Source organism: Taeniopygia guttata, chromosome 5, assembly GCF_048771995.1.
Source record: "Taeniopygia guttata chromosome 5, bTaeGut7.mat, whole genome shotgun sequence".
NCBI lineage: Eukaryota > Metazoa > Chordata > Aves > Passeriformes > Estrildidae > Taeniopygia > Taeniopygia guttata.
Window position 1 is genome coordinate 21,385,546 of NC_133030.1, and position 27,975 is coordinate 21,413,520.

At 37.7% G+C, this 27,975-nt stretch overlaps 1 protein-coding gene across 1 annotated transcript in view; it reads right to left on the reverse strand.

Moving 5' to 3' along the window:
- The window catches only part of CPT1A (carnitine palmitoyltransferase 1A), a 37,736-nt gene that overhangs the window by 6,466 nt on the left and 3,295 nt on the right, over positions 1–27,975 (reverse strand). The window contains exons 2-17 of the mRNA XM_030274080.4: positions 18,630–18,710; positions 18,333–18,487; positions 17,216–17,355; positions 16,659–16,830; positions 13,446–13,547; positions 12,614–12,751; positions 11,676–11,753; positions 10,901–11,008; positions 10,013–10,100; positions 7,493–7,688; positions 6,727–6,915; positions 5,617–5,722; positions 3,736–3,852; positions 2,701–2,865; positions 2,144–2,278; positions 913–1,065 (exon numbers count right to left, since the gene is read on the reverse strand). Of these exons, the coding sequence (XP_030129940.2) occupies positions 913–1,065; positions 2,144–2,278; positions 2,701–2,865; positions 3,736–3,852; positions 5,617–5,722; positions 6,727–6,915; positions 7,493–7,688; positions 10,013–10,100; positions 10,901–11,008; positions 11,676–11,753; positions 12,614–12,751; positions 13,446–13,547; positions 16,659–16,830; positions 17,216–17,355; positions 18,333–18,473 (2,028 nt within the window). The 5' untranslated portion in view covers positions 18,474–18,487; positions 18,630–18,710. The remainder of the gene's footprint in view (positions 1–912; positions 1,066–2,143; positions 2,279–2,700; positions 2,866–3,735; positions 3,853–5,616; positions 5,723–6,726; positions 6,916–7,492; positions 7,689–10,012; positions 10,101–10,900; positions 11,009–11,675; positions 11,754–12,613; positions 12,752–13,445; positions 13,548–16,658; positions 16,831–17,215; positions 17,356–18,332; positions 18,488–18,629; positions 18,711–27,975) is intronic.

Sequence of the window (27,975 nt, forward strand, 5' to 3'; positions counted from 1 at the left end):
GCCCATTTCAATGGAATGAAAAACTAAGAAGCTTAAATGAAACAGTTAAACTTGTCCTGATATGGAAACCATTAACATATGAGGAAGTGATGTCAATTCCTCAAAGAGAATAAAATAGAATTTCAATAGAAATACTACTTCAAAAAAGATTACCTGGTCTACTGCCTTGTAACTTACACACAAAATGTCTTGTTTTAACAAGACCATTACTAGTCATATTCAAATCCCAGAAAGATCCTACATCAAGTTAGAAGCTTGTAAAATCTCTTACAACAGATCTTGAAAGTCTGTGGAAACTGTTGAAAGTTGTTTTATTCTTGACTTAGTCATATTTAGGAGAGCAAGCAAACAAATGTAAGTAGCTTAATTATGAGTCAAGTTGGAAAACATTTTTTATTAAACAGAAAAAATCAGGAAGTGTGGTGTAATTATTTTTATAAAATCCAACCTTAAAATGTAGTTTAATTGATAATTTGTCAGAGTAATATACAATGACATTAATGCCATATACAGCTCCTTTAACTCTTAATAACTTAAAAGGAATTGAATTTGTCACTTTCACAAGAAAATTCTCAAAGAAAACAGCCCCTGTTGTACTCCCTTGAAAATACACAAAACCCACATGCAAAAATTTTTTTTTCAATACTGACTATATATTTCCTGCAATTCTAAGTAACATGCATTACGCTAAAAAGCTCACTGAAAGCATTCTTCTAGGTCTATCAACAAATAAAGGAAAATAAAACCAACTCAACAATATATCAGCAGATGTTAAACAGCACTAGCTGCAATTTTACCATTTTTCTTAAGAAAAGCAGAGCTGTACAAGTATCTTGAGCAGATACCACAAAAACACTAACTCACCAAAGGACTATTGACAGCAATGAAGAGTTATCAATAAAAGCCACCTACTTCCTTGAGGAAAGGAGACTCTACAGCGAGGTACTTGGACACGACGTAAAGGCAGAAGAGGTGGCGGTCAATGCCAGCCCCGGTCATGGCAAGGCGATACAAGAGCTGATGTTTGTCAGCTGCCTGCCGGAAGAATTTCAGCGTGTTTTCTCTCTAACCAAGAAAACAAAAAAAAAGAACAAGAAAATTCAGTTAAGTGAACTGCATTAAGGATGAAGGTGCAGAAACTAAGTCACAGCACTTAAAGGTCAAGTACAAGACAACTGACCTCCAATAGTATCCCCTGGCTTTTCAACCTCATGTATTTAATTTCAGGTAGTAGCAAGTGTCTGCTATTACCTGCTGTAAACTGCATAATGAAAACTAATTTGTATTTTAAGTGTTATCTAACCCTACAATCAAACATAATTACAACTCAAGTTTACTACATTATTTATAGTTTCTATAGATACCGCTCTTAAAGATTTACAGAGAGCAAATCTCAACGTGATTTAAGAAAACAAACTGCCAGAGCTATTTACAATGGCAAATTGCCAACACTTAAAAGTACAGAGGTTCATAAATGCTGGTCATCAAAATCAACATATAGGAGCAACTACTTCCTTCCTGTGAATTATTCTTGCTTCCCTGTCAGAAAGGAAAGTTTAACTGAGATTAAGATTTGAGATTACTTTCAGGTTAAGATTAAGGTATAAGATTACTTGTTCTACAAATCTATGTTTGAGTTTTATAAGTCACAAAAATTTCACAAATCATCAGAGTTTCCTGGAGTTCAGATACAGGTAAATATGGTTATATTTGGCTAAGTTCTGCCATTCTTTTTTGGTATGGCCCAGATTTTCTTCTTTACTGACAGAAAACATAGATCTTAAGCAGCTCTTCCTTCCTAAAAAAACCGCATCGCTCTAAATGCTTAAAAACTATTTGGGGAGTTACATGGTTGCCTAGTGCCCTATGAATTATCACAGAATCTTAAATTGGCTGGGTTGGAAGGGTCCTTTAAGATCATCTCATTCCAACCTCCCTGCCATGGGAAGGACATCTTCTACTAGACCAGGTTGCTCAGAGCTCCATCCAGCCTGGCCTTGAACACTGCCAGGAATGGGGCATCCACAACTTCTCTGGGCAACCTATCCCAGCGCCTCACCACCCTAACAATGAAAATTTATTCCTAAAACCCAATCCAAACCTACTCTCTCAATTGCACAAGGCACCAACACCATGAACTTACATTTTCAGTTGGGTCTTCCATGGCTTGGACAAATCGACAGGACTCAACCGTGCAGGAACGAACTGTTTCAGTCCTGCCTTCTCGGAACAGGCGCGTCATGGACGCTTCATACGTTAAAGAAAACTTTCCCATATCCTTGAAAAAGGGACAAATAAGAATTTAAAAGTTTAGATAGACTTGGCCTCTCTTTCTTAATCAACAGTCCAACACACACGCTATGAATCACTCCACAAATTAAACTCAACATTTAAGTTTTCAGTAGCCCACCATTAGCCCACTTACCCGAAGATAATAAAGGCAAAAATAAGATTAGCAGCAGGATTTGATAAACACTAACAGAACAACCAGACTAGCAAGGACTACACTGTGCATTTCATATTCAACCTTCTTCAGCTTATAAGAGAAGCTAAATGTTGCTACACTGGTCTTTTCTGACAGCACATTATCAACCTTGTACAAGCAGTGCAAGATTACTCTACACAGTCACATGTTGTAGTCACAAAAACATTGCACCCAGCCTAATGAGGCTCTGTAAGGCAGAAACAGTTTGTTCTTACCCGATAGTGAGCGAGCTGCAGGGCAAGCTGCACAAAGGCATCAGGGCTGGTTTTCACTTTCTTTATTAGTCCTTTCCCAAAAGTTTCAAAATAAAATGAACAGAAGTCCACATCATCTGCTAGAGCCACAGCAGTGCTCAGAGACTTCTCAATCACTTCTTGGCACTTAAACAAACAAACAAACAAACACCTGTATGTATATAAACATGTATTCATGGTATTTGAGAGAACTATTGAAAAAGTACAAGTATTTTTAACTGTTAAACACGAAATGTTTGCCTTTATGCATGCCAAGAACATAATTACCTAAATAATTTTCCTTTACATAAAGAAAAGAAGCTATCTTCGCTAGAAAGTTAGAATTCAAAAAACTAATAAAAATGAGAAAACAGTACACATCCAAAAATAACTCTTATAAAACCCACCAGGATTAAATCTGTTCAGATCAGGAGAATATAAAAGAATGGCCTACAGTTACAGAATGGCATTAGTAGTGTGGCTTCCAAGCTCCCATACATGCTTAATTAAATACATCACCAATCATTAGCTTTTTATTCAAAATTAAAATCCAAATAGGTGGTGGCAGTTTTACTGGAAACTCAGGCAAAAAAAAGAAACAACTTCGAAAAATCAAATCTTATTAGATGAACATAAAAAAAAAAAGACAGCTATTCTAAAGGAACTATTAGACAAGAGTATTTGTTGTGACAACAGTAATGAAACCGCAGCAAGTAAATATTTATTTTAATGCAGTCACTATTTAAAAGACGTGGCCACTTATTTTTGACATACTGCCAACCAAGAAAGCTTCTAGAAAAATGTAGGCATTTCCCAGTCAGAATTTTTAAAGACTGAGATCAAAACCCGCTGATTTTCTAAGCAAACTCAGTAATGGCTACAACATGAAGTACACAACCTACAGGACTCAAAGGAATTTAGAACTGATTTACAGGGTTATCAATAATTACATAAATTATTTGACCACTGGGGAAAAGAGACGTTTCTTTCTCATACCACTAAATCTTATGTACTTACTTCTTCTGGAATGTCCCATTGCAGTTTGGTAGGAATGGGAATATTTGGATTGGTATCTCCTTTGCAATGTCCATCTATTGAATAGCCCAGTTCAAGACACTCAGTTGCCATCACATTCTGCAAAGAATGATACTTCTTCAGAATTGCTTCAGAACTTCTTCAATACATTACTACTGTCATGGAATTAGGATTTCATTGTGAAAGAAATATAACCTATTTTCACTACACAGTGAAATAAAATATACAATCCATTTCCAAATACTTAAAACAACTGCAAGTGAAGCCCCCAGTTTTACAAGAACACCAGAGGTGCACCAAACACTTATTCAGTTACACTGGTGCATTTTTATTTAGATGCTACTGATTTAATAAAAACCTTGTCAATTCAAAACTGACCTCAAACTAAGTAGAAGTAAAAAGCTCAATTCAGTCTTAGACTTCACTATCTTTCTTCAAATTATATTCTAGAGAATTTCTTCAAGTTTGTTATTTGTCAAAGCTTATTCATCAAGGAATAATTTATTTCAGAGTAGGTGCAAGAACTCAATTATTTTAAAGATTTGTATCCCTTTCAAAACTGCAGTTTATTTTACATGTGCACTAGAGCTCCTGGGTGGGAAAGAAGCATCCTTCCAAGATGAACAACCCAACTTGAAAAGATATAAAAGGCCCTGTCTTAGAAGATATCAAGCATCCTCAATGCTAAAAAAGCATCCAGAAACAACAAACCCACATACAAACACAAAGAATTACCAAAAGATTTGAATCTGCTCAATATGGAAAGAAAAAGTGTGATGATTTATTCCTGATCTCTTACTTTAATTTTATTTTCTCATGTCATGTTCTGACCAGTAAGTGAAAATTATAAAATAAAGCTTAGTCCATTCAATTCTAAAAATTGAAATCTGTAAAGAATCAACAGACAACTTTCTAGAAAATTAAATCTTGTTTCAGTCATCTTAATTCTTAGCAGAAAATATACGAACTAATATTAAATACAGATACATGAATTAAGCATATAATATCATTCACTAAAAGCAAAATAAGTATCCCTCATTCATTGAGATATTCTACACTGCATTTGCATCTCAAATCAGTTTGACCTTCTTTCTTCCCTGAATGGAGCATGTAATGAAGCCTATTTTTTTGTCCTTATACACAAGGAAACACTTCTATAACAAAACTCAGAAATTACTTGAGGGACCAGCTAGACTCAAGACCCATTTGCACAAATACATACAAAATCAAAATTAAATGTTTTTGGAAATAGTTTTAATTGATTTGAGTCACGTAACTGTTTGCAGGTTTAAGCTTCAAAACAAAAAAGGAAAAAAGTCAAACAGGGTTTCAAGAATTAAACTAAGCATACAATGAATGCAAAGCAAAGTGAATTTATTGCATTCATGGCAAATAAATACAAGAGATAACGTCAACAGCATATCAGTCTGCATCTTAGCAAACAATGCTCAGACAAAAATTTAAACTGTGTATAATTTTTTAAATTTTAAAAGTAAGCATGGGAGTTTTATAGCACAAGAAAGCTTAAGAGCTTTAGAAGAATGCACATACAAAAATACAATGCCATATCAAAGAGGCAATAATCTGTGGATTTAAAACATTAAAGAAAAGGTAGCTAGGGAGCTGTATCACTTTTCTGTGAAGACATCTAAGCTTACTAAAATGCTGTCCTTTAAAAAAAAGCAGCTTCTTAAGCAAGGGTTTGGGATCTTTTTCAAATTCTACAGTTGCTGTAGACATAGGGCCCTAGTCACTCATCAACCACGTGAATGCAAGGGATTGAAAGTCGCTGCTGCCCTTCAGGGCTGCTTGAAGCCCATACCACATTATCTTCTGCATTAGCTCTTTGTGCCAAACACCTACCTCCCACAGGTGTCCAACAATAGGAGCATCTGCCCAGGAGTGCTCTGCATTCAGACCCATTTTGCCATTTTTGAATACTATAAGAGTGAATGTTTTATCAAACCACCTACAAAAGAAATCAAGGTTTCTTTATGGTTTTGTACATTTCAAAAGCATTTTTGTACTGTAACTTCCTCTCTCTCCAAAATTCACATTCAAATGCACTAAAATTTATCCTTTTTTATTTAAGAACATTTAAATAAACAGACAGAAGTTTGAACCTTGTGAAGTTCAAAAAGGCTAACTACAAGGCTCTGCACCTGGGTCAAGGCAATGCCCAGTATCAACAGACTGATGGATGATGGATTTAGCAGCTCTGCAGAGAAGGACTTGGGGATGAAAAGTTCATCATGCGCTGGCAAGGTGCACTTGCAGCCCAGAAAACCAATCATGTCCTGGGCTGCTTAAGAAACAGCTTGGTCAGAAGGGTGAGGGAGGGGATTCTGCCTCTTTGCTCCCCTCTGGTGAGATCCCACCTAGAGAGCTGTGTCCAGCTCTGGGGTTCTCAGCACAAGAAGGATGTGGAATTGTTATCTGGGTCAGAGGAGAGTCATGAAAATAGCAGGAGTGCTGGAATACTTCTCCCGTGAAGAAAGGGTGAGAGTTGGGCTTGTTGTTCAGTCTGGAAAAGGCTTTAGGAACACATTCTTGCAGCCCTTCAATATATAAAGAGGGTTTATAAGAAAAGCTGAGAAAGACTTCTTATCATGGCTCATAGTGACAGGACATGGGGCAACAGATATAAATTGAAAGAGGGTAAATTTAGATGGGTTATAATGGAGAAATATTTTTTACAGTGGGCTGGTGAGGCACTGGAACACATTGTCCAGAGAAGTTGTGGATGCCTTGTCATAGCAAATGTTCACAGTCAGGTTGTACTGGGCTTTGAGCAATCTGATGTAGTGAAAGTTGTCCCTTTCTGTTGGGGTTGGAACTAGATGAAGGTCCCTTCTAACCCAAACCCTTCTATGATTCTATGGAATTTATCAACTTAAAAGTCATCATTAATTCATACACATTAGCCAAATTCTAAAAAATAGGAAGGCATTTTCCACAGTGTCAATACTGCACCTGTCATAACATTTGCCATGGATTAGTGATTTTGCATACGCATCCAGTGACCTCACTGGGTCCTCTTTCCTGTACCCCTGCTCCATGTCATCCAATGTCACAAAAAATGCTGCTTTTTCAACAGCATCTAAGGACTGTTTGTTCTTTCCACGGCTAAAATAAGCCTGTCGAGCCTTAGCCCATGGTACTCTGTAAAAAAAGAAAAATTGGTTTATAGCCAGATTACATATATTTGTCAATGTTTGATTACCTTTAAAATCACTATGAGACGTTCCTCCTACTTCTGTGGAATTTGACAAAACTACTTTCTTTGCATTTAAATTATGAAAGCTGTGAAAAGCTCTGACAATACTTGTGCAGTGAAATCCTAGGAACCAATTCAACTCATCATCACACACGTGCAAAACTTCATCCTCAGAAATTCAACATTTCTGCACATGCAATACCTACACCATAGATCATCTACACTTAAAACTAAACAAAAGAAAGTACTTAAAACTAAACAAAAGAAAGTACATATTATATGGAAGAAGACAACAGTAAAAATAAAAATCTGCATATAGGATTGCCACTGCAAAATTTTTAAACTCCACACAATTACAAGCGACTGAAGCACTGGTACACATCATCAATATACAACATCATTGACCAAGGTACAAACAACTGACTGAAGACTACTGTAAAATTCTAAAGCCAATATCCAATGATTATATTATGCAATGATTTCTAAATACTTAATTTATTTAAAAAGTAATAACCACCATACCTATCTCCTGCAGTAAGAGCTGCAAGTTTCTCTTCACCAGGCTGAGGTTCTGAATCATCATCAAGAATTCTCTGTATTTGCTGTTCAATTTCTCGGGGTCTCAGCAATCTGCCATCATGGTACAGCCACACTTTGAAGTAACGGCCCTTGTGATACACAACAATGTGTTTGCTGTCTTTCACATGCTGGAGGGTATCTAGAATTGTAATCACTTACGTGAACACAAAGATGAACTCTCAAAACACTAATGCACTAAATAACATCAGATGCCTATTGCATGCACTACAAGTTATTTCAGCACTCCATGGTATTTCTTCACAAAGATGACCACATAAAACAGTCAAATACCCAGATCTGACAATCATTTCCATATATAGCACCATTCCTTTCCACACTGGAGGCCAATATTAAGCAACTAAATCTATATTTCTGTATGTGAAAAATGAGCACTAGCTGTGTGGTCTGGTGAAGCAGCCAGCAAAGAACATGCCACATGAGTATCTAGAAAGGTATTTTTAAATCATTTGGACTCAGGTGTTAGACAACTCATGGAGAATCTTATGAAACTCAAAATTTATACCACCAGCTTTTGTCTACATTTGTGCTGGCAGATGGACAGTGAATATTCCATATATGGCCAAAATGTATAATGTTATGTGAAGCAGAAAACTAGGCCACATTTTTTGCCTCATTTTATATCTACTTGGCTTAACTGGGATAAGCCAAAATTTAGCCAGGAAGGCTTTGCATCAAACCACAGGTGGAGTCATTCACTCCACAGAATGCTTTGTCAAAAATCATGACTATTTAACAACTGCTCAAGTGACAGGATACAATGTCATCAAGATTTTATCATCAATTAATAGGAAGACAATTTTTTCCTTTTTTTTTTTTTTCTTTAGGAACTGTAATATACATAAAGTAATTGAACTCAGGGGATAAGGAGTCAAGCTGCTTATGAGAATGTGTGAAAAATGTTTTTGGAACTCACTTAGACATATACAGAATGCTTTTACTTTAAAGAAGACATATACAGAACGACACAATTGTTTATCCTGTAGAAAAACAGAAAGAAAGAAAAATGGAAAAAGTGTAATAGGAAATGTGAAAAGCCTAGGAGGAACATACAGTCATTATTATTATATTGACTGTAGTTTAATTTGAAAGACTTTAAACAGGAGAAACTGAGGAGAACCACTAAGATATACAGGATGTATTTTAATCAGGTGCCAGTAAGAATGAGCCACTTCTACACTTTTGTGTAAAGCTCATTTCAACTCAAAGAAAACCAATGCTAAATGCAAACTGTTTATACCTTTTATTTGATTGACAAGAGGGAAGGAGCAAGGGTTGCACTCTCAGTACTTGAAGTACTGCAGTATTCTACATAATAGTAGCTCATAGACTAAGGCTGTCCAAGAGAGATTTAAAAACCTGCTCGTCTATTTAAGCGACTGGTTATGACACAGAGTAATGACACCAGGGATATCCTTTTCTTCAGTTTGCAGATAAAGCTGTCAGAGGCATAGCTTGAAAAAAAATCCTCAACAATCTAGCAAAGGCAGCAGCAGAACTGAGAGAAAAGTCCTTATCTGGCACATGCACCTACTGCTTCACTCACTATCACTTCACCCACTTATCCGACTCCTTACAGCAAATGTCAGCCCTCCAGCAGGGAAGAGTGGGCAGATCCCTGCACCTGTTTAGAAACACTCTTTGTTTTGAATTCTGTAGTTAAGTTGGAGTAACAGCTTTGAAGGCAGTTTGAAACATTAGAGTGAGTTACAGCCTCAAAGAAAGTAAAAAAAACCATCCTGTCTTCAAGTGGCAGCCTGTACGTGCATTCCCAACGGAGGTGAGTACACAATAACCTCCTGCTCCTGTTTCACTGTGATGCTGCCACAACGATGCACTGTTGGGTAAACAGGTGAAATCAGTTCTAAGAGGCTCTTCAGCATATGACATGATCAGAGAAGCCTAGATACAGCTTAAGCTTTTGTAGGAAAACACACCAGCACAAGTCTCCAGCAAAATCAGCTGTGAAGCTCTCAAAGAGTGAGGATATGAATAGCAATGTTTTCTTCCACCTGCTCATTACAAATGATAAGCTTTTGTAGATGCAATCTGACTCCACATACAGTGACAAAACTTAGGAAAAACAAAAAAAGGCAACAAAAATATGCCTCTTCTAATATGAAGACCTCAAAAATCATCTTGAGCTTGGAAAAATAAGTAAAGATTATTTACAAATTCAAAAACAGGACAGACAATATTATCTTGAAGTTGTTTTTTTAATTTAAGTAAAGGAGAAAAACCACTAAAAAAGCTTTAAAATCTCCTTAACATGAAAAATATCTCGGAATTCTACAGCAATCCATTACATCCTGAGTCCTGGAACACAGTATTGATATACACTTTTGCCAGTCAGATCTTTATCTGGAAAACTATATTTTCAGTAGAAAAGACTCCAAGCCCTGAATTCCATCAAGGTGCTTATTCTCCTTGGCTGGCCTTGTTTACCTGATTCCTCTCCTGGGATACGGGAAGTATTAAACATCCTTTCCCACTGAGCTGAGCAGAGTGGAACAGTGGATCCCATCAAAAGAATCTGTGAGGGAAATGTACATTAAAATGTGATTTTGCATATACAATTAGAAAATTAAAAAGTAAAGAAAAGATCTGGTTAAACAAAGGATTCAAAATAGTAAGATTTGTAATACATTAATGTAGTGTTGAATTTTTTCCTCCCTCTTCATGGTCTTTCCTTAAAACTACATGTGAAATATTCCAGAACCATTATTTTTTCCCCTTCTACCAAAAACTCACCCTCCATGAGGGAAGACTGAAGCTAGCTAGCACCTGAAATCTAAAGAGTTCTCCATGGGTAGTCTGGATGCAAAACTTAGACATGCAGCATGCATTACCCCTTAATTATTTTTTTTAACCTACTTATGGCTGTGTAGGAACAAAAGTTCACGTTTCTCAGACTTGTAGTTCTGTACAATTAACCACATCCCTTCAATGATCTTGAAAAAAACTACTTGTTTCCACAATATTTGTTTACTACCATACACAGCCATTGGATAGTACAGAAACTCAAATGGGACTTGCCTATCTACTACCTAGAAATTAGTGCAACACAGGATGTTATCATAAGCTTCCATTGGCCCACTCTTGGTGGCCTCCAGACCTTTATCCCAACCATTCTGTATTGTATCCATACAATTCTATATTTTTGACAGTTGGTAGTTTCTGGCCATGTGCAATTCAAGTGATAACCAAGACAATTTAGACCACAAAAATTCGTAACAATAAGACATTCCTCTCCTCTCCCATTCTGAGAACTGGTCAGCTTCTCACAGATTGTGCTGGAAAAAGATCAAAAGCCATTTAAATTGATATACATACTGGCTTGATTTCTTGTCTGTCCAGTTTTCTCCGATAGAGCAGGATGGCATGGATAACATTACCAGCTCTAGCTGCCTGTAGGGTTGTGGGATATAAAGAAAGGAAGTCCTGCAAAGTAGATAAGAATCATAAGTTAATGATTACCAGACTACATTAAAAAAAACCCCAAACCTGATAGTACTTCTCATCCACATACTTAAAGGTTTGTTTTGGACAATGTAGAAAAGGCTTTAAAATTTATGAAGTGCACAAGTGCAGTGAGCTGATGAAATTTTTCTTCAGTAGTCACAATCTCCTTAAACATTATTAATCATTTGAATATAAAATACAATACTACATAAAACTTGATCCAAGACCATCATATTTTTTCCTTTTTTATTTTCAGTCTTTTATAATTTTACTTCCTGTACATACATTTGCTAGTATGAGCACACACGTTCTTCAGCTGTGTCACCCATGAAGTTTTGCATGGAGCTTTTGGAGGGTTGCTCTTTACAGTCAGGACAAAACTGTTTAAGTAATTTCTGCATGGGTTTGCCAAAGTGGCAGCTGTGCTAGGCTTGTTAAGATAGGTGTATGTGTCACAGCCTTTAGTATGTGACGCACTTGAAGGTACCTGAAGACACTGGCTGCAGGTTATACCAGAAGAAAGAAAAACAAAGGTTACATTCTCGATAGCAATGGATTTCTAAGCAGAAAGACTCCATGAAGTAAGATGCCTGCCAGAAATGCTAGAGTTTCTAAGCAACATAAGGTGTTTATAGGATATACCTACCATTGCAAAATAGTTGCTATTAACCATGATTGGTCCCCGTCCTCTAAGGTAGATATATTCTTCCCACCAATCACTAACCTGCAGCAGGAAGGAAAACAAAAGCAGTAAAATCTCATCATTGCCACAGTTTATGTCTTCTGTATTGATGGCTCCACAAGGCAACATTCCATCCAGAAGTGGGAAGGAAGCTGCTGGTACTTAAAAAGACAATAATCCCCGCCCTGATAATTTCTATCAGACTTCAGGGAAAACAGGGGGGAAACAGGGTGAGAGAACTAAATCAAATTCAGCTATATCTCTCTGATAAGGTTTCAAAGAAGTAATGATCTCCATATAATATTTAAAATGTACCAGATCTCCTGAATGCTTTACAGCCTTTACCAGAACAGATTAGGCTACCTGGGTAAAAGTACATTAGATAATATATCAGGAAGGAATTGACATTACAGTTCTCACTATGATATTGAGGGTTGAAATTTTTTTTTTTGTTAAGGAAAAAAAGAAAAAAAATAAAAGGTACCTCAACAACTCAACTGATACAGCTCTTAATTTTTCTTATATATGCCTCAGCTGCTCTATATTAAAAAATTGCTCTAAATCATTCTTCTAAACTACTTGGGTAGCCAGGCCCATTATTGAGTTAGCAAGCTGAACAAGCAAATAAACAAACCCCAAAAGCAATAATGACAGTAAAATATTCCAGAATAACAAAACACAAAATAAGGATTCGTTTTTTCAATTTTCGTTAACCTTTGCTCACCATACTGTTTACCAAATCATATGAATTATTTATATGCAAAGTCACACACACTTAAAAAAAAAATTAAGTTTCCATTTCCCTCTTTTACATTTAAGAAATAATGGAGTTTAAGCCAAAAATAGCACCAGGGAACAAATAATGTAATTTGAAGAACTGAGCCTCCTATTCATCTACTTACATAATTGGTGGCCCACCAGGATTTTAGCTTCAAATACCACTGAAGTCTTGGTCCCAAATTAAAAGCAAAATCTTGGGCAAGACCCTCCATTCTTTTGAACTTTTCATCATCCATAAGTGGTCGAACTGACTCCAGATACTAGAACACAAGAAAATAATTTGCATCAGTGCAGGAACTAATATGTATCTTCTCACCATTCCTACAAAAAGCACTTAAACAGTAAACAAAGATTTCCAGTCTCAATCCATAAGGCTGCAAATACCATGTTTTTAAAATAAGAGTACATGATCTTCTAAATGTCTGCTGCAAACTTCAAAAAGTAAAATATTTTTTCAGACTTTTGTGAGCAAAACACAAGTGGAAGGGGTAACTTTTCTAAATATTTTCCACTGCAAAGGGTAAGGCATGCTGCTTCTTCAGCAGCAGACATTATTTTTTTTCTCTTCTAAAAACCACACCTTCAGTTTCTGTGACATACTGCCATATTTACCCACTTTGCTACACGGTTTTGTGTTATAACACACACATTTAATAACACTGTACAGGTGGGGAGGATAACAAAAGTGTGCTTCAAACACCCTAGAAATCACAGGTTGTGGCACAGGCTTACAACAGGCATCATGTCATCCAGTGTGAATCACACTGGCTTCAAACTGCCTCCAGTTTCACTGGTTTGTCACAGCCTTTATTTTCATTTCCATGAAGTTTGAATCTGTTACACCACATTAATACCACTATAAAGTTTTTCATGAGGCATGGCAAAAACACCCCAAAAGGCATCTAGGCAGGGACTCTGTGTTACTGAAGAAAATAAATTGGTGAATGTACATACCCTATTAACTGTGTCTTTAACAGCTGGAACTGGCAATCGTGGTAAGGATGTCTGGAAACTGTATAACATGGGTTTACGCCCTGAGAAAAGTTTTACAAGGGTCTGAAGAAAAGCAAAAACAAAATACATACACCACATTATTAGGTTCAATGGAAGAAAAATAACAGAGTAAATGTGCAATGTAACTCCCAGTCCTTTTCACTGGTAAATTGTACTGTACTAGATTTAGGAAGCTACCCTATTGATCACAGGTTCACAAGTAAAATAAAAGGCTTTGACAGAAACTAATTTCCTAAAGGTTAAACAACATGGCAGTAGATGAGCAAGATAGGCATGGTCACTCCTGACTTCCCAGTCATCAACCTGTCACAGACAATACTGCTATTTATGTAGGGCACACCTTGATCTCAATACAAATACGGTTACTTAGCACTTCTTTTCTCCATATATTCCTCTCTGGGAAGATTAAAAAACTCACGTCTACCAGGTGACCTTTTACTATATTACATAGTATACACGAGAAACATACCTAAGTTGTGCTTCAAAATACAATCATCATCAAGTCTGTGACTCAGCTAAGGTTTCTAGGTAACTACAGTAATCTTTAAAAATAATAATTATGCTTTTGTATCATGGTTTAATGTTTTCCAAAGTTACAGCTCAACATCAATAATAGGATCGATGCTACAGGGAGTTAATTCAAGCATGAATCAATCTCAGGTAGTCTACTGCATGATTTGAACATACCAAATTGTGCAAGCATGCTAGTGTTACACTCAGTGCTTGTGTTACAAAAAGAAACAACCCAGCAATGAAACAAAAAAGCCAGAGAGAACTTAGCTTCAGATATTAGAAAATCTCCTGTGTTCCACAGGAGAGTGAAAACAGAAGCAGCTTTTCTGTCCAACACTACTTTTCAGTTGCAGCACACGCTAAGCTGAAATTCTAGACCATGCAACTTCTTGGCTACTCATGGAAGGATTTTGACACTGCTACCCTATTTCAGCATGAAAGTCAAGTGACTTGACTTTCCAACAACTCAGTGGAACTTTTACTGTCAAAGTGTAATTTTGGTCCAATACACAGGATAGTATATATAAGCAAACAGACAAGACAGAATAAAACAGAGGATGTAATTTCACTACTAAATTCTGAAAACTCCTAACAAACCTGTTAGAATGCAAAGCTTTTCCTCCCTCAGCTTTCTGGGTCAGCACAGCTAGAGCAGACAGTTTTAGGCAGCACAAAACAACTAACAATTTCAGAGTATTACCAGCAACAAAGACCTCCCTGCAAAAGGATCTGTATCACAGACATCAGATGTACATGGGATGCACCACAGTGGTCTGCCAATGAAATCCAGTTGTGCTTCAGGACAAGATAATTTTGGAAACAGGTGGGAAAGGAAAAGCTCAGCTTTTCATCTGGAAATTTAATTTCATACTTGGAGACAATTTTATTCCGAAACTCTTAAGCCAGAAAAGGCTAAAACTATTTTAAGAGAGTACCGCTCAACTGACAAAAAACAGCAAATACATTTCACAGTATTTATCTCTAAAGAAAACTGGTAATAGAGAATTTATAATAGCTTGAGACCAATAAAGTGCTTTGACAGACACACACATTTCATTACAACTCTGATTTCATACGCAGACATAGCAAATAATGTCATTCTAACATATGTTGCATCTCTTCACATACAATTACCACTCTTTAATTTATTTTTTAAAATGGCAACTAATATTTGGATTTTCCCCTAACACTGATACAGGAAATTTGATTTCACAAGGTGAAATATGCTGATTAAAAGTGCTACCAGACTTCCAATCAGTCTGAAAAATCACTTTGTACTGTGACTTAAATTAAGAGTTCAGGTTTTTGATCTGCATGATCATTTGAAGAGACAACAGCATTACAAAAATCTAGAAAGCTAGGGTAGTTGGAGCTGTTTCCCTAGTGAAGTCAGTCTTCTCTTTTGCTAGGTCTAGTTAAATAGACCTTCATAGTAGGTATAGATGAGACACTGTTGGCCTTACAACTTCAGTGTTCTGCACTTTTAAAGCACATACAATACACAATAAAATACATATATAACACATACGATAGACAAAAATTGCTAAATATAATAGGCAACAAAGCATGGTAAGTAGCATTACAGTTCATACTGTTTTAAGGTTGATAAGGCAATATTAAGAGCTTTGAAGTATCTATCTGGTAGGACATGCTGAAAACCAAGGCAGCTACAGTTCCAAGCAAATGACAGAAAGCCTTACCATTCAGAGCCTGGACTGTACCAGTTTGGGTCATGAGGCTGCTACCGCTTCCAGGAGAAACCATCAATTAGAAATTTCCTTTGTACCAGACAAACATTAAACTCTACTTTAGAGTACACCATTCTGGATACCTATCCTTGAATAGCTCCCATAGTAAATCATGACCCGTGCTTAGTTTAACACACATCTGTTAATTTTTGAGGCCTCAGAGATTAATTTTATCACAGTATAGAAATGAAGCTATTTCTACTACAAGACAGATAAAAGTGAGATGAAACAACCAAGTCCAAGTACCAAAACCTCACTTCATCTCTTGCAGCACAATGCTGCAAGACATCTGTTTCCTCACTTTATACTTATCATATCCTTTAAGAATCCTTTTCCAAAGCATTACAACAATCCACAGGAGACATACCAATCTCACCTTATCCTTATCTGAAAACTGCCTAACACGCTACCTACGCCTTATGCTTCTTCCCCAACTCATTTTGGAGGCTTACCAAAAAATTGGTTGAAAGGACACTCAGCAATATTTTCTTCAAGCATAAGAATAATCTTATAATAGATTACTAGAAATCCTAACATTACAACAAAGAATTAGGGGAGCACTTTTTGTGAGGATGAGATTCTTTGGTGCTGCAGCTGAAGCTCCTCAACTGTACTTGCACATAAGAGAAAAAGGAGGTATTAAGTCACACAGGACCAAGGTGTTGGACCATTTAGAAGTTATTCTTGAAGTGTTTACTCTTCCTTCTAGAAAGCCACAATGAATAGCTTCATTACAGCATTGGAAGGGTCACAGTACAAAAAGCTACCTAACAGCCTCTTGTCCCATGACACAAAAAACACAAGAAAGAAATAAAACTACAAAATTTTCTTTTAAGGCTTTGAATACTCATCAATTAGAAGTTAAGATGAAACGAAGCAAACATATCCTTACTATCCACAACTTGGTGCCAGCAGTAACCTTGCCATATTCAGAGAACATCCAACCGTGGTAGGAGAGCAGCATTTTCAGGGAGTAGCGCATTGTGACGATAAGGGCAACCCAAAGCCCTGTGCCAAAAAGTACTCCACTCACAATGTTCTGTGTTTGGTTTGACATATAGCCACTATTTAAAACAAAAGACAGCATATGCCAGTTAGTGTCCATTTAAGTTCCAAAGAGAAGCTGCTACTGCAAACACAAGTCTAATAGTAATACAGACAGGCCTTACACAAACTTTATGCCTGCTTACCCTGCTTTCATAAGTTCCTTTCCAAACACCTTCTCATGCAGCAACATCAAAGGCCATAAAAGTTCCCTAATACCCAGAACTACACAGCAATACTGGTACAACCTCCCTATTTCATATCCTCATACAGCTGTTTATTTGGCTTGTCAAGTCACAACATACTGTTCCAAAACTGATACATTTAAATGGGAATAGCTTTAAGAGTAGCTGCAAATAAAACTGATTTCCCTTTAGAGAAACATCAACATTTCAGTCTACTTACGTTGTATCAAGTGTTCGGTTGATCTTGGCTATTATTCCTAAGGAAGGATCAATTTTAGCATACATGGTTGACATCACACCCACAACTACAATAAGCCAGCTAGATGGGCTAGCAGGGTAAACACCGGTGATAATTCCGTTCTGGAAAGAAAAGCCTTCACATAATTTTTCATACCAAAGTGACTGACTTTATATTACCATGGAAAGAAACAAAAATCAAAACATTTAAGTCACTTAGTTATAAAAAAGTAGTTAAGATTATCCATCATTTTCTTACATGAGATTATCTCAGCAGTAGGGAATGGATTTACTTAAGTTTGATTATTACAGAAAATCGTAACGATATCAACAATGAAAAGAACTCTACATTTTCTTGTAGACACCACTGATCCTGCTGCAAGTCTTACTAAAAATACTGAAACTAACTATCAATTCTAAAACAAATGACACTGATAATTTCAACATGAATACATGGCAAAAATATCCTACCGAACAAGACACTGAGAAGCAGAATTAACTGTTTTTATACAATGTATACAATTTTAACAGTTAAAAAAAAATTTAATAATTTTTGTGCGGTTTAAACAGTTCTTCTCATGGCTTTTAAAAAAATTTTAATAAGATGTTTACGCTTTTGAAAGAGATGTTGAAGACAACCTGTAGTTTATGTAGATTGCAACTAATGAAATAGATATTTACATTATAATCCCACGAACAAAACAATCTTCATCAAATACCTCATCAGAAACAGTACTACTTAGTCACAATAGTGTGGCCTTGTACCTCTAAGACATATGACACTAAAGATCACAACTGTTGTACTTTTGACTTCTAAAAGATTACATTATTACGTGGTGCATTAGGAAGCGAATGAAGTCAGTTAATTTCTACATCTGCTTCATCTTGCTTCCAGAGAATAAATAAGAAATATGTACCCTATCAGCCTTTATAGCATCATCCTGTATCACCTTCTTCAGTAACCCTTGTCTTAAATAAAACCCCCTAAGTCTTTCACAATAAGGAACCTTATTTACCATATTTTCCCTAAAAAAACTTAAATAAATTAATAAAACATTAAATAACCCAGAAGTTTGGTGGACTGGACTAGTTTAGCATACCTTGAATCTCATGAACTTCCTCTTCCATGAATAGACACCCGACAGGTAAATCTGTTTGAGTGCCTCATGGCTCATGCGCAGGTCAATCCCATCGGGAGTGACTGTAAACTGAAAAGCTACTGCCTGATGAGCTTCCGCCATTTTCACAGAGAGTTCTGGCAAAAAAACAAAGTTTAGAAAGAGTATTTCCTTCTTGTTCAGAGGAACTAGGACCTAGTCCACTTCTAGCAAGATAAGGCAAATCTTCATCATGATTTTGGCAAAGATTTCCAAGTATGAAAATTTTATAGTACTTGCCTTTTCCTTTACAGGCTCTGCTTCTACTTCAGTCTGAGTGTCCTGAAGGTTAATTTAAGGCACCTCTTTTAACCAAAACAGCTGCAAATGGAAACAAAACACTTGTGTAACGCAGGCATTTTGGCAGCATCACAGATAGCTGCCTATCACCTAAACACGCAACACATTAAAAAAAATCAGAGCAGAACAGAAAGTGAAAGCCAAAACATTTAGAAAATCATATGACAGGTACAGAGCATCTTACATTTCAAAGAACATTCAGGAAATGTTTTATTTGAAACAAAAAGTATCTAAAGTTTTCACCTCAGCTAGAAAAGTAAAGCCGCTTCTGGCCATATCTTCTCCCAAATTTTTTTTCATATCCTAATTTCAGTATGATTACTCAAAGCAATAAGAAACGATAGTCCCCGTGGCTCTGTGCTGTAATTGGCAAATAACTGCAAAAATCAAAACTATGCAGAGTTGAGGAAACCAAATCACAACTGTCAGAAAAATTACCTCCCCAAAGAAATCTGAAACTATGATGGAATTTCATGGATTTGCAGCTCAGTTTAACTGCCCAAACAAGTATCAACAGCCATGCCAATACAGACAGAAGGCAATTATACTGAGCAGCCACAAAAGACTCAAACCAAAACCACTGGAAGTTAAAACAGAAATGTAAACCCAATGTAGCCCCAAGAATCCCACCATGTGCCTGAGAGTGTTGTGCAAACACCTCTTGAATTCTGTCAGGTCTGGGGCTGCATCCGCTTCCTTTGGGATCCTCTTCCAGCGCTCAACCATCCTCTGGGTAAAAAACCTTTTCCAAATATTAAACCTAAACTTCCCCAACAGAGCTTCAGGCCTGACCATGCACTGGTCACCAGAGAGAAGAGATCAGTGCCTGCCACTTCTCTTTCCCTCACAAGGAAGTTGTAACTGCAATGAGGACTTCCCTCAGTCCCCTCTTCTCCAGGCTCAGCAGAGCGAGTGACCTCACCTGCTCCTTGTATTATCTGTCCCCTCCAGACCCTTCACCATCCTCACAGTCCTCTGGACTCTAAGAGCTTTATGTATTTTATCATATTATGGCACCCAAAACTGCCCCCAGCACTGGAGGTGAGGCTGCCCCAGTGCAGAGCAGAGGGGACAATCCCCTCCCTTGCCCAGCTGTGCCTGATGTCCCCAGGACAGGGTTGGCCCTCCTGGCTGCCAGGGCACTGCAGACTGAGACCCAGCTTCCCACAGACCAGGAGCCCCAGGGCCCTTTCCTGTGGCACTGCTCTGCAGCCTCTCATTCCTCAGTCTGAACACACATCCAAATGCAGAATCTGGCACCTGTCCTTGTTAAACTTGTTGGTAATTCTATAGCTTTTCTTAGTTCCTGTAACTATCATTATACATAAACATCCTCGAAGTTGCTCCTACTAATTATTGATTCAGACAAATGATTTTGAGCACTTACAATTAGAAAGTAGATTTTTGCAGACTCTATGTATAATATTGAAATGATCAAAACTATGTATTCCTGAGGAGACCATCATGGTTCCAAATTCAGACTCTTGTCCAACTTAATTTATTAGCTTACCAAAACTTTAATGCATAGCCACAAAAACAGTATCTTCCTAGAAGCATGACTAAATAGTAGTGGAATTTATTACCCCATCTGTAGGTCAGGATTCAAGGTCAAGTTTTAGATTGAGATTTTCACTGGTAAAAAACACATTATTAATACCAAGGGTTTTAAAGTAGCACTGGCATTTCTATGTAAGTAAAATCAAAAGAAGTACAACTACTTTACCTTTTTAAGTCCTAAAAGCTAAAATTCATATTTGGTTTGCAAACCTAAAGCTAGTAATTAAATTCTAGTACATTCTCATCCCCTGTTGAACAGCACCTGAGGATTAACCAGTGTAATTTAGGTGGGCATTTCAAAAGCAGTTCATTATGACTAGAGTGCTCCTTCTCTAGTCTGTCAGTACTCTACTTAATCAAAGTCATCTGAAACACAAAGAATGGATGCCAAGGTGTACGAGCAGACAACCAGGCACTTGGAATGCAGCAATGAGAGTAGGCTTAGGAAAAAAATACACAATGTAGAAAGAGAAGGAATACTCGGCAGATATGAATGATGTAAGTGCTGCTGCATGTCATCTATTAAGGTTGTTGACCAACAGGCATGGATTCTTTGCAATATTTAATGTGCCCGTTCCTGGACCAGCCTACAGCGATCCACTTCTGCAATACAACTATTGCTACAGTGCCTCATGGTAATTCACAGGTCTTGCAAATCCATCAGCCACTGTTCAGGTTTTAGAAGCTGGATGCTGGGTGAATCAAAGCACCTAAAGCTCACAGTATCCTACAGATAGTATGCAATTGATTTATGTGTGTATAGTGTCTGATTAGAATAACAAAGAAGAACAAATTAAGAGGAACACAAAGTAGCTTTGAACACCAGTTTTAAAAGCTTTAACACAAACCCTGTGTTATTATATTATTATATATATTCTAAATAGCATCAAGCATTAACAGTCAACCTGACATTTTAATGAATTAAAATTTAGCATCTCATAAAAATAAATAAGCTGCATTAAGGAAAATATCCCTGATTCCCAAATGAAAAAAAAAAAAATCCAGCAAGAATTAATCCTGAATAAAGCAAACGAGCCCTGAAAACAAATACAGCCCAGCTTTAGCACTGTACTGCTTGACGTTAAGACGCGAAACAATGAAACGGCTTGTTCCTTTTCATATTCTTTTCCTTTACTTAGGAAAACCATAAGCCTTTAAAGCTGCCCTGAATTATGATGGCGGAACACCAAAGGCTTCCCGAAGGCCGCTGCTCCGAGCACTTGTTTTGCTCCTGGAAGGCAATTCCACCACAAGCCGCGGTGCGCTTCCCCTCGCTGCATTCCTGCGCCGCCACGTGCGCGCCAGCAAAGTGGGGGAAAGGGCACGGGCGGAGCCTGGCGCTGCTGAACTCGGCTTGTGCTGCTCCCGGGGCAGCTCCCACATCCCCGCATCCATCCCCCGGCACCGCCACCGCAGCGCCTCCTGACCGCGGGCACTTGGGGCTGCACAGCCTATACTGACTGATTAACCTCGCTCCCGACAGAAACAACAGCTTTGGGCTTTCCTAGCAGCTTGGCAGAGCTCAAAGGGAAAAAAAAAAAACCAACTCAAAAACTCATCATAATAATTTCTACAACTATTCTGAAATGGCTATTTTCATTCCTTTCAGTGTTCTCTTATAAAATTAATGTACCTTAAAGAAACACACACTTGCCCATTACAATTTGATTTATTGATTGTTTGTGAGCTTTTTCCTTTTATTTAAAGAAGAAAGCTGTCTGTTCCTTGTTCTTATCTGGTTTTATTTAAATCCAAACGTGCTGTAACAGTTGCAGATGTTTCCTCTTTTCCTTTTTCATACCTCTACTTAAGCCAAACTAAACCAAGCACAATTTCCCCCCCACTTTGTTATAAATAAGCACTGCTAGGCTAGATGTCACTTTTAAGTCAAGAAAATACTGCTGATGGTCTGCAAAACCATGCTGCTAACATCTACTACGCAAAAGGCATCCTCACATTGTTATTTTTGCAGTTTCAGGACATTTACACCACAAAGACTGAGGTTTAACTCACAGACCTTATGACTGCAGGTTGCAGACACTGAGCAGTCAGTGTTGGGCTCATATGTTCCTACAATCACAGAAGGAGATAAGGGCTTCAGCTCTGGAAAATCTGATGCAGGATGCTTCCATTTAAGTCAGGCATGCAAGAAGTTACCAGTGGTTGGCAATGCCTCTCTGAAGCACAGTGAAAGAACTGCTATGTGCATTCTAAAAAGCAGCAAAAGCCATGATACAAAAGCTAATTGCATTACAGCACACTGCACAAAACAAGGTATTAATTCTTGAAGCACTTACTCCTGGAAACACTATTTGAGTATGAATCTTTTTATCTTTCTGTAGATTTCATACACTTTACATGGATTAACTGATAGTGCTAAAAAGAATAAAGCCACACCTATACCTCACAACAAATCAAAATCCTAGGCTTCAAGAGGATGTCACTTGCTTCCTATACATTGCTTGGCTCATGCAATTCACTTTTCCCCCCATTTCCTCTTGAATAGAAAACCCCCTGTCCTTTCTCCTTAGGATTCTAAACATGTAATGAAATTACTCTAAACATGCAACGAAAAGACACATATTCCTTAAACACAGTTTTCACATTGATCGCTCCTTTTCCTACAAAGGAAGTTAATAAATTCACAGGGAAACTGAAGACCATGATGAAAGACTTAATTGTATGACTCTCACTTTCAATTGATAATTTAGTTTGAGCTTCTCCTCACAGGTCTCTGACACCTATTTATAGATTAGCTTAATATGCAGGGCATATGACTGTCAGTAACCAAACCAAGCTCACAAAACAATTCTCTCCAATTATTCTACTTGGATAATCAGAAATGGACAGTTTTCTACAAAAAGCAATGGCTGCTGCATATAGTTTCTCTGAGAACATGGCTAGGTACCACCATACACAGGTTTGATATTGTCAGAGCTCTCAGACAGACATCCTTGGCACCCAAATCAGAGTGTTCATAGATGGTGGGTAGACTTGCAGCATTACAGGCAGGATGGCAGCTCTGAAAGCAGAATTACCTGTATCCTGGCACTTCTGAATTCAAAATTAACCAGAAACCCTCATAACTTCAGGCAGATACAAGGCACCACCAAGCAAGCAATGAGAAGCATTTTATGACATAGTCTTTGTCTTCTGACTCCTGCCAAGTTCCTACTAAGTAAGCTTAGAAGCAAAAATCAACAAACCACAACAGAAACTTGACCCTGAAGAATTCTTCATTTGTTTCTTATAATAAACTAACAACTTCAGATTTTAGTTTGGCACTCTGGTTTCCAATAGAGACTGGTGAGGAGAAAAGTGTGACACTAAACTACTTAAAATTACATTGTTTAAGGAAGCTTTCAAGATGGAAAGTGGAGAAAAATATCAGATGAAAGCAGATTAAACCAATTTTAATTAGTACATACTTAAAACTATATTACAATTTCAATTTAAAGCTAGACACCTTGAATGAAGAATGGTTTTGGAAAACCAAGCAAGTACCCTAAAGTCTTGGTCTGACCCCAAACCAGTTTATTTAAAAGAGAAAAGTGAGGGGGAGGGAATCTATTTCTATTAACATGCAAATCAGTAAGAGTTACTGTTTGAATGTTAAAAGCAGCCACAGAAAACTAGACAATAATTCTGGAGCTCCCAAAAGTTATTGTAAAATACTTTGTGTCTGAAACCTCTTTAAATAACGAAAATATGGAAGAAATTTATACAGCATTTTGCTGTCCACATATTATATCTCCCTTCATGAGGTGAGCTTGATACAGCTTTTAAAATAAAATAGACACCCAAAACATTTATTTTGTATGTTTAGTGATAACATATTTTGACACTGTAGGGTAGGTCACTGAATTTTAAGAGTCAGAGGACAGACTTAATTAAATTAAAGCCAGTATTTAAAGACATGAAAAGCAGCACTGTGTTTGTGCTGAGACATGGACTAAGTATTCTCTCTCAGCTGTGTAAGCCATTACTACGGAACTTTGCATTTTCTATCTCCCAGAAAGCCAAAACTATGAATGTATTTTGTTTTATACAGATCACTAAAGATCTCTGTATGCTCAAATCTGTTGATTTCATACCAGGCATTAAATCAAAAGAAAGAGAATTCCAAACACTGAGATGTTTATCCAGTCTCCTCATGCATTATTACACGTTTCATTTGGATTTCTGTTATTGATGGTCCTGTCAGTCCAAGCCTTCAGTACCACCTACACGAAGTATTCAGGCGAAACTCTGGCAGCTGACTTTGCCTAGGCAGTGTGCTTTCAATTAAATGATACACAGTGAAGCACAACAGTGCCAGTGCCAACATCCTCAAATAACTTCCTAGCCTGTTAGTTTGTTTCTACACTTTGCCACCTGCTACAGTTTAATTGACCCATACAGTAATCCCAGAAGTGGATGCAAAAAAAAAACCAAAACAAAACAAAAAAAAAAACCAAAAAAAAAACCAAACAAAAAAACCTTCACCCACCAGAGAAAAAAACACCCAAACTGAAACTGCCAATGGATTCTCAAGTACAGGGAATGGAAGTGAGAGCAGTGGCTGATACATTAAAGGTTTTCACTGCCATCCACATGGACCTTGAGAGGCTGGAGCAACAGGCTGAAGCCTTGTGAAGTTCAGTAAGAAGTGCAAAGTCCTGCAGTTGGGGAGGGCCAACCCCACACGCCAGAGACTGGCTGGAAAGCAAAGCTCAGCAAGTAGCACATGAGGAAGGAAGGTGCCCTTGCAGCGAGGCTGCAGAGGATGCTAACAGAATCCTGGGGGCATTAGGAACACTGCTAGCACCAGGCTGAGGGAGGTGACTCTGTCCTTCTACTCAGTGCTGGTCAGGCCCCATCTCAAAAATTCTGTGCAATTCTGGGCTCCCCAGTGAGAGAAATGCAACTACTGGAGAGACTCCAGGGAAGAGCCAGTAAGAGGATTAAGGGCTTGAACTATCAAACCTGCAAAGATGCTTTAAGAAATTTAATGTAGGAGTTTTCGTAAGATATCTGCTGCAAAAAATAAACTTACAGAGCACTAAGGCCTGAACAAGAAATCTTGTGTTTCAATTGCTTTAAATGAACAGCATACCTTGAAATTCAAAGGTATTGGATAGTAGCAGCCAAATATTTGAAAAGAGCAAGTTTTCTGCAACTGACAAAAATATGCTAGTAGTTTGGAGGATAAAAAACTGGATTTTGAAGAATGGCCCCTTTAGAAAATGATTAATCTCAGTTTTTCAATGTTACTTCAGTAATTTTGGTTAAGTGCCATTATACAAGGTTTTCAAATGCATATTGATATTTCAAACACCACTACCTTGCCCAGAGAAAGTCTGCCAGTTTTAAGGCAGCAGGTAGATTTCCAGAGCTGACTTTGAGTTCCCCATATTTTGCAGTCATATGGTGGGAAACTGTACAAGCTCCTAATAAAAAATTAAGCTTGAAACTCAATGTTACATGTATATACACCTATCTAGAGAAAACGATGACTGCTCCTATCAAATGAAAAATGACTGTATTATCAATAATAAAATGGATGTGACTTCAGTAAAGTATATGGAGCTTTTTCATGAGGTTTGCTCTAAATACAATAATTTCAGGCACTGAAGTATACACTGTACAGCAGCATCCAGCACTGACTCAGTAACTCCAGGTCCCATCCAGTCTTGGGTCAGACAGTGGTAAGGAGCAGTCACTCACATAAATGCCAAAATTCTGCCCTACTGCAAGAGGATCGATAAGGTAATGCAGCTAACCAGGGAATGCCAAAAGGATGCCAAAAATGCTTTCACGTGTGTGCATGTGGTGCTCCTTTGATGCATAGTTGAACAAAACTAAAGCTATAGAAAAAGTATTCAGTTTAAGAGAAATCTAAACAAACAGCAAATTTGTCTGGAGTTCTATGGCTTCCAAAGGAAATTCAGGTCTTGTTCTATAGAATCTTCAGTAAACAGTATAATATGCAGATGAAACATTGAAACACATGAACAAAAAGACTCGTCTCTCATATCTGTTTCTTTGCTATTCCCTTAGGTAATGGCACTTTCCTGTATACTGCACTTATGCAAAAAGGTATCAAGATACCAGAGCCTCAAAAAGAGCAGTTTATTGAGTTTTACTTAGCTCATGTGACATTCCACAAGGTGCTCACTTCTGAACTTACTATAAAGATTAACCAGACACAGTGATTCGCTTGAGAATTTATATTTCTAAATTGCTTCTTTGCCTACTAACCTTTAATAATGTCTAATCATGCTTCAGTATGTAGGATGACACAGATCCTTGCTGCTTTTAAGCCTTACCAATAATCCAGCTATCTTACAATGACTAATCATATTTTACAGACACATAATCTTTAAGAGAAATATGAGAGGAGTGAAGCCAAATCATATTGTGCAAAAATTAGCCACAAGGATTAAGTTTACTCAAGGCTTCTCAGGTGAACCTAATGACTATGGCATGCAAATAAAACAGAAACCAAAGAATCACTCTCCTTTAAACACTGAATTAACATAGCACTGATGAAAACAAAATAAGCCTTACAGGTGTTCACATGACACTTAAGCTGGGACAAGTTCTCATCTTTGATTATTGCTAATCATCAGCTCCAATCCTTCCCACCCTCACCTATAGCTGACAGGTGTGGTCTCTTGGAATTGCAAATGTATTTAAGTATTTCTCAAAACTAAGAGATGAACAAATGCTTGGCTCAAGCCAAGGTAGAGAGCTGAATACATGTATCTGCCCAACTACAGCAACAGTGGGACCCACAGCAAACCTCACCCACAGGGGAGAGTTTGCAGTCAGAACAGCTAAGTCTTCATAATTTGCAGCCCCATGGACAGATTACATCCTGACCACAGCAGTTTTCCAAGATCACCTGTGGGTGAATATATTCATTACCCTCTGCAGACAGCTCTTTTGGAATCTTGGGCCTATTTTCTTATTCCCTTCCTTGTTGGTAAACTGGAGCAACAGGTCTATATGGATGGAAAGAGATAATGACAAAGAAGCCAATGAAGTGTATCCCAACAGCTGTCTTCCTTAAAAGCAGGCTTGAGATCTATTTGCCACACACAAGCCTTCTATCCCAGAAGCTCACTGCCCCTGGGGTCCTGAGTAAGTTAGGACACAGCACAAGGCAGACTCATTCCAATGCTCCTAGCTCCTACCAGACTCCACACCGCAGCAATGGCAATTGCTCAGCTGTAGCTGTCAAACAGAAAGTCAAGAAAAACAGTGTGAGCTTTGATTCACACACAGCTTTCAACTGCTCACAGGGGCTGGATCAGATTGGAACCATTTCAGAAAAACTGATGCCAATGGAGAAAATAGTCAGACAGTGGTTCTGAAGCACTATTTTCCATTACACTGAATGACACTGTTTACACTGAACATGTCCAAGATGGTGAGGAACTGTGGAGTGACAGAAAGTTCATGTGCTCCCCACTCACTTATTTCTGAGGCGTCCAGTAGTGACTGCCAGCTTCTGTGACAAGCAAGTTGATTTCAGGGGCCAGACTCCAATGTTAGGCTCAGTATTCAGTTTAAGACATCTAACCAAGTGTTTGTCTGCAGGCTTTAAACACCCATTATACTCAACACAGATGCCATCAAGAATTCTCAGACTGCAGACTGTTTTCACCCACACTTCAAGGAGAAAAGCCACAGTTAGTAAGTTGTCTTCTCACTTGATTTGGAAATAGGTAAAGCAGAGGAGATT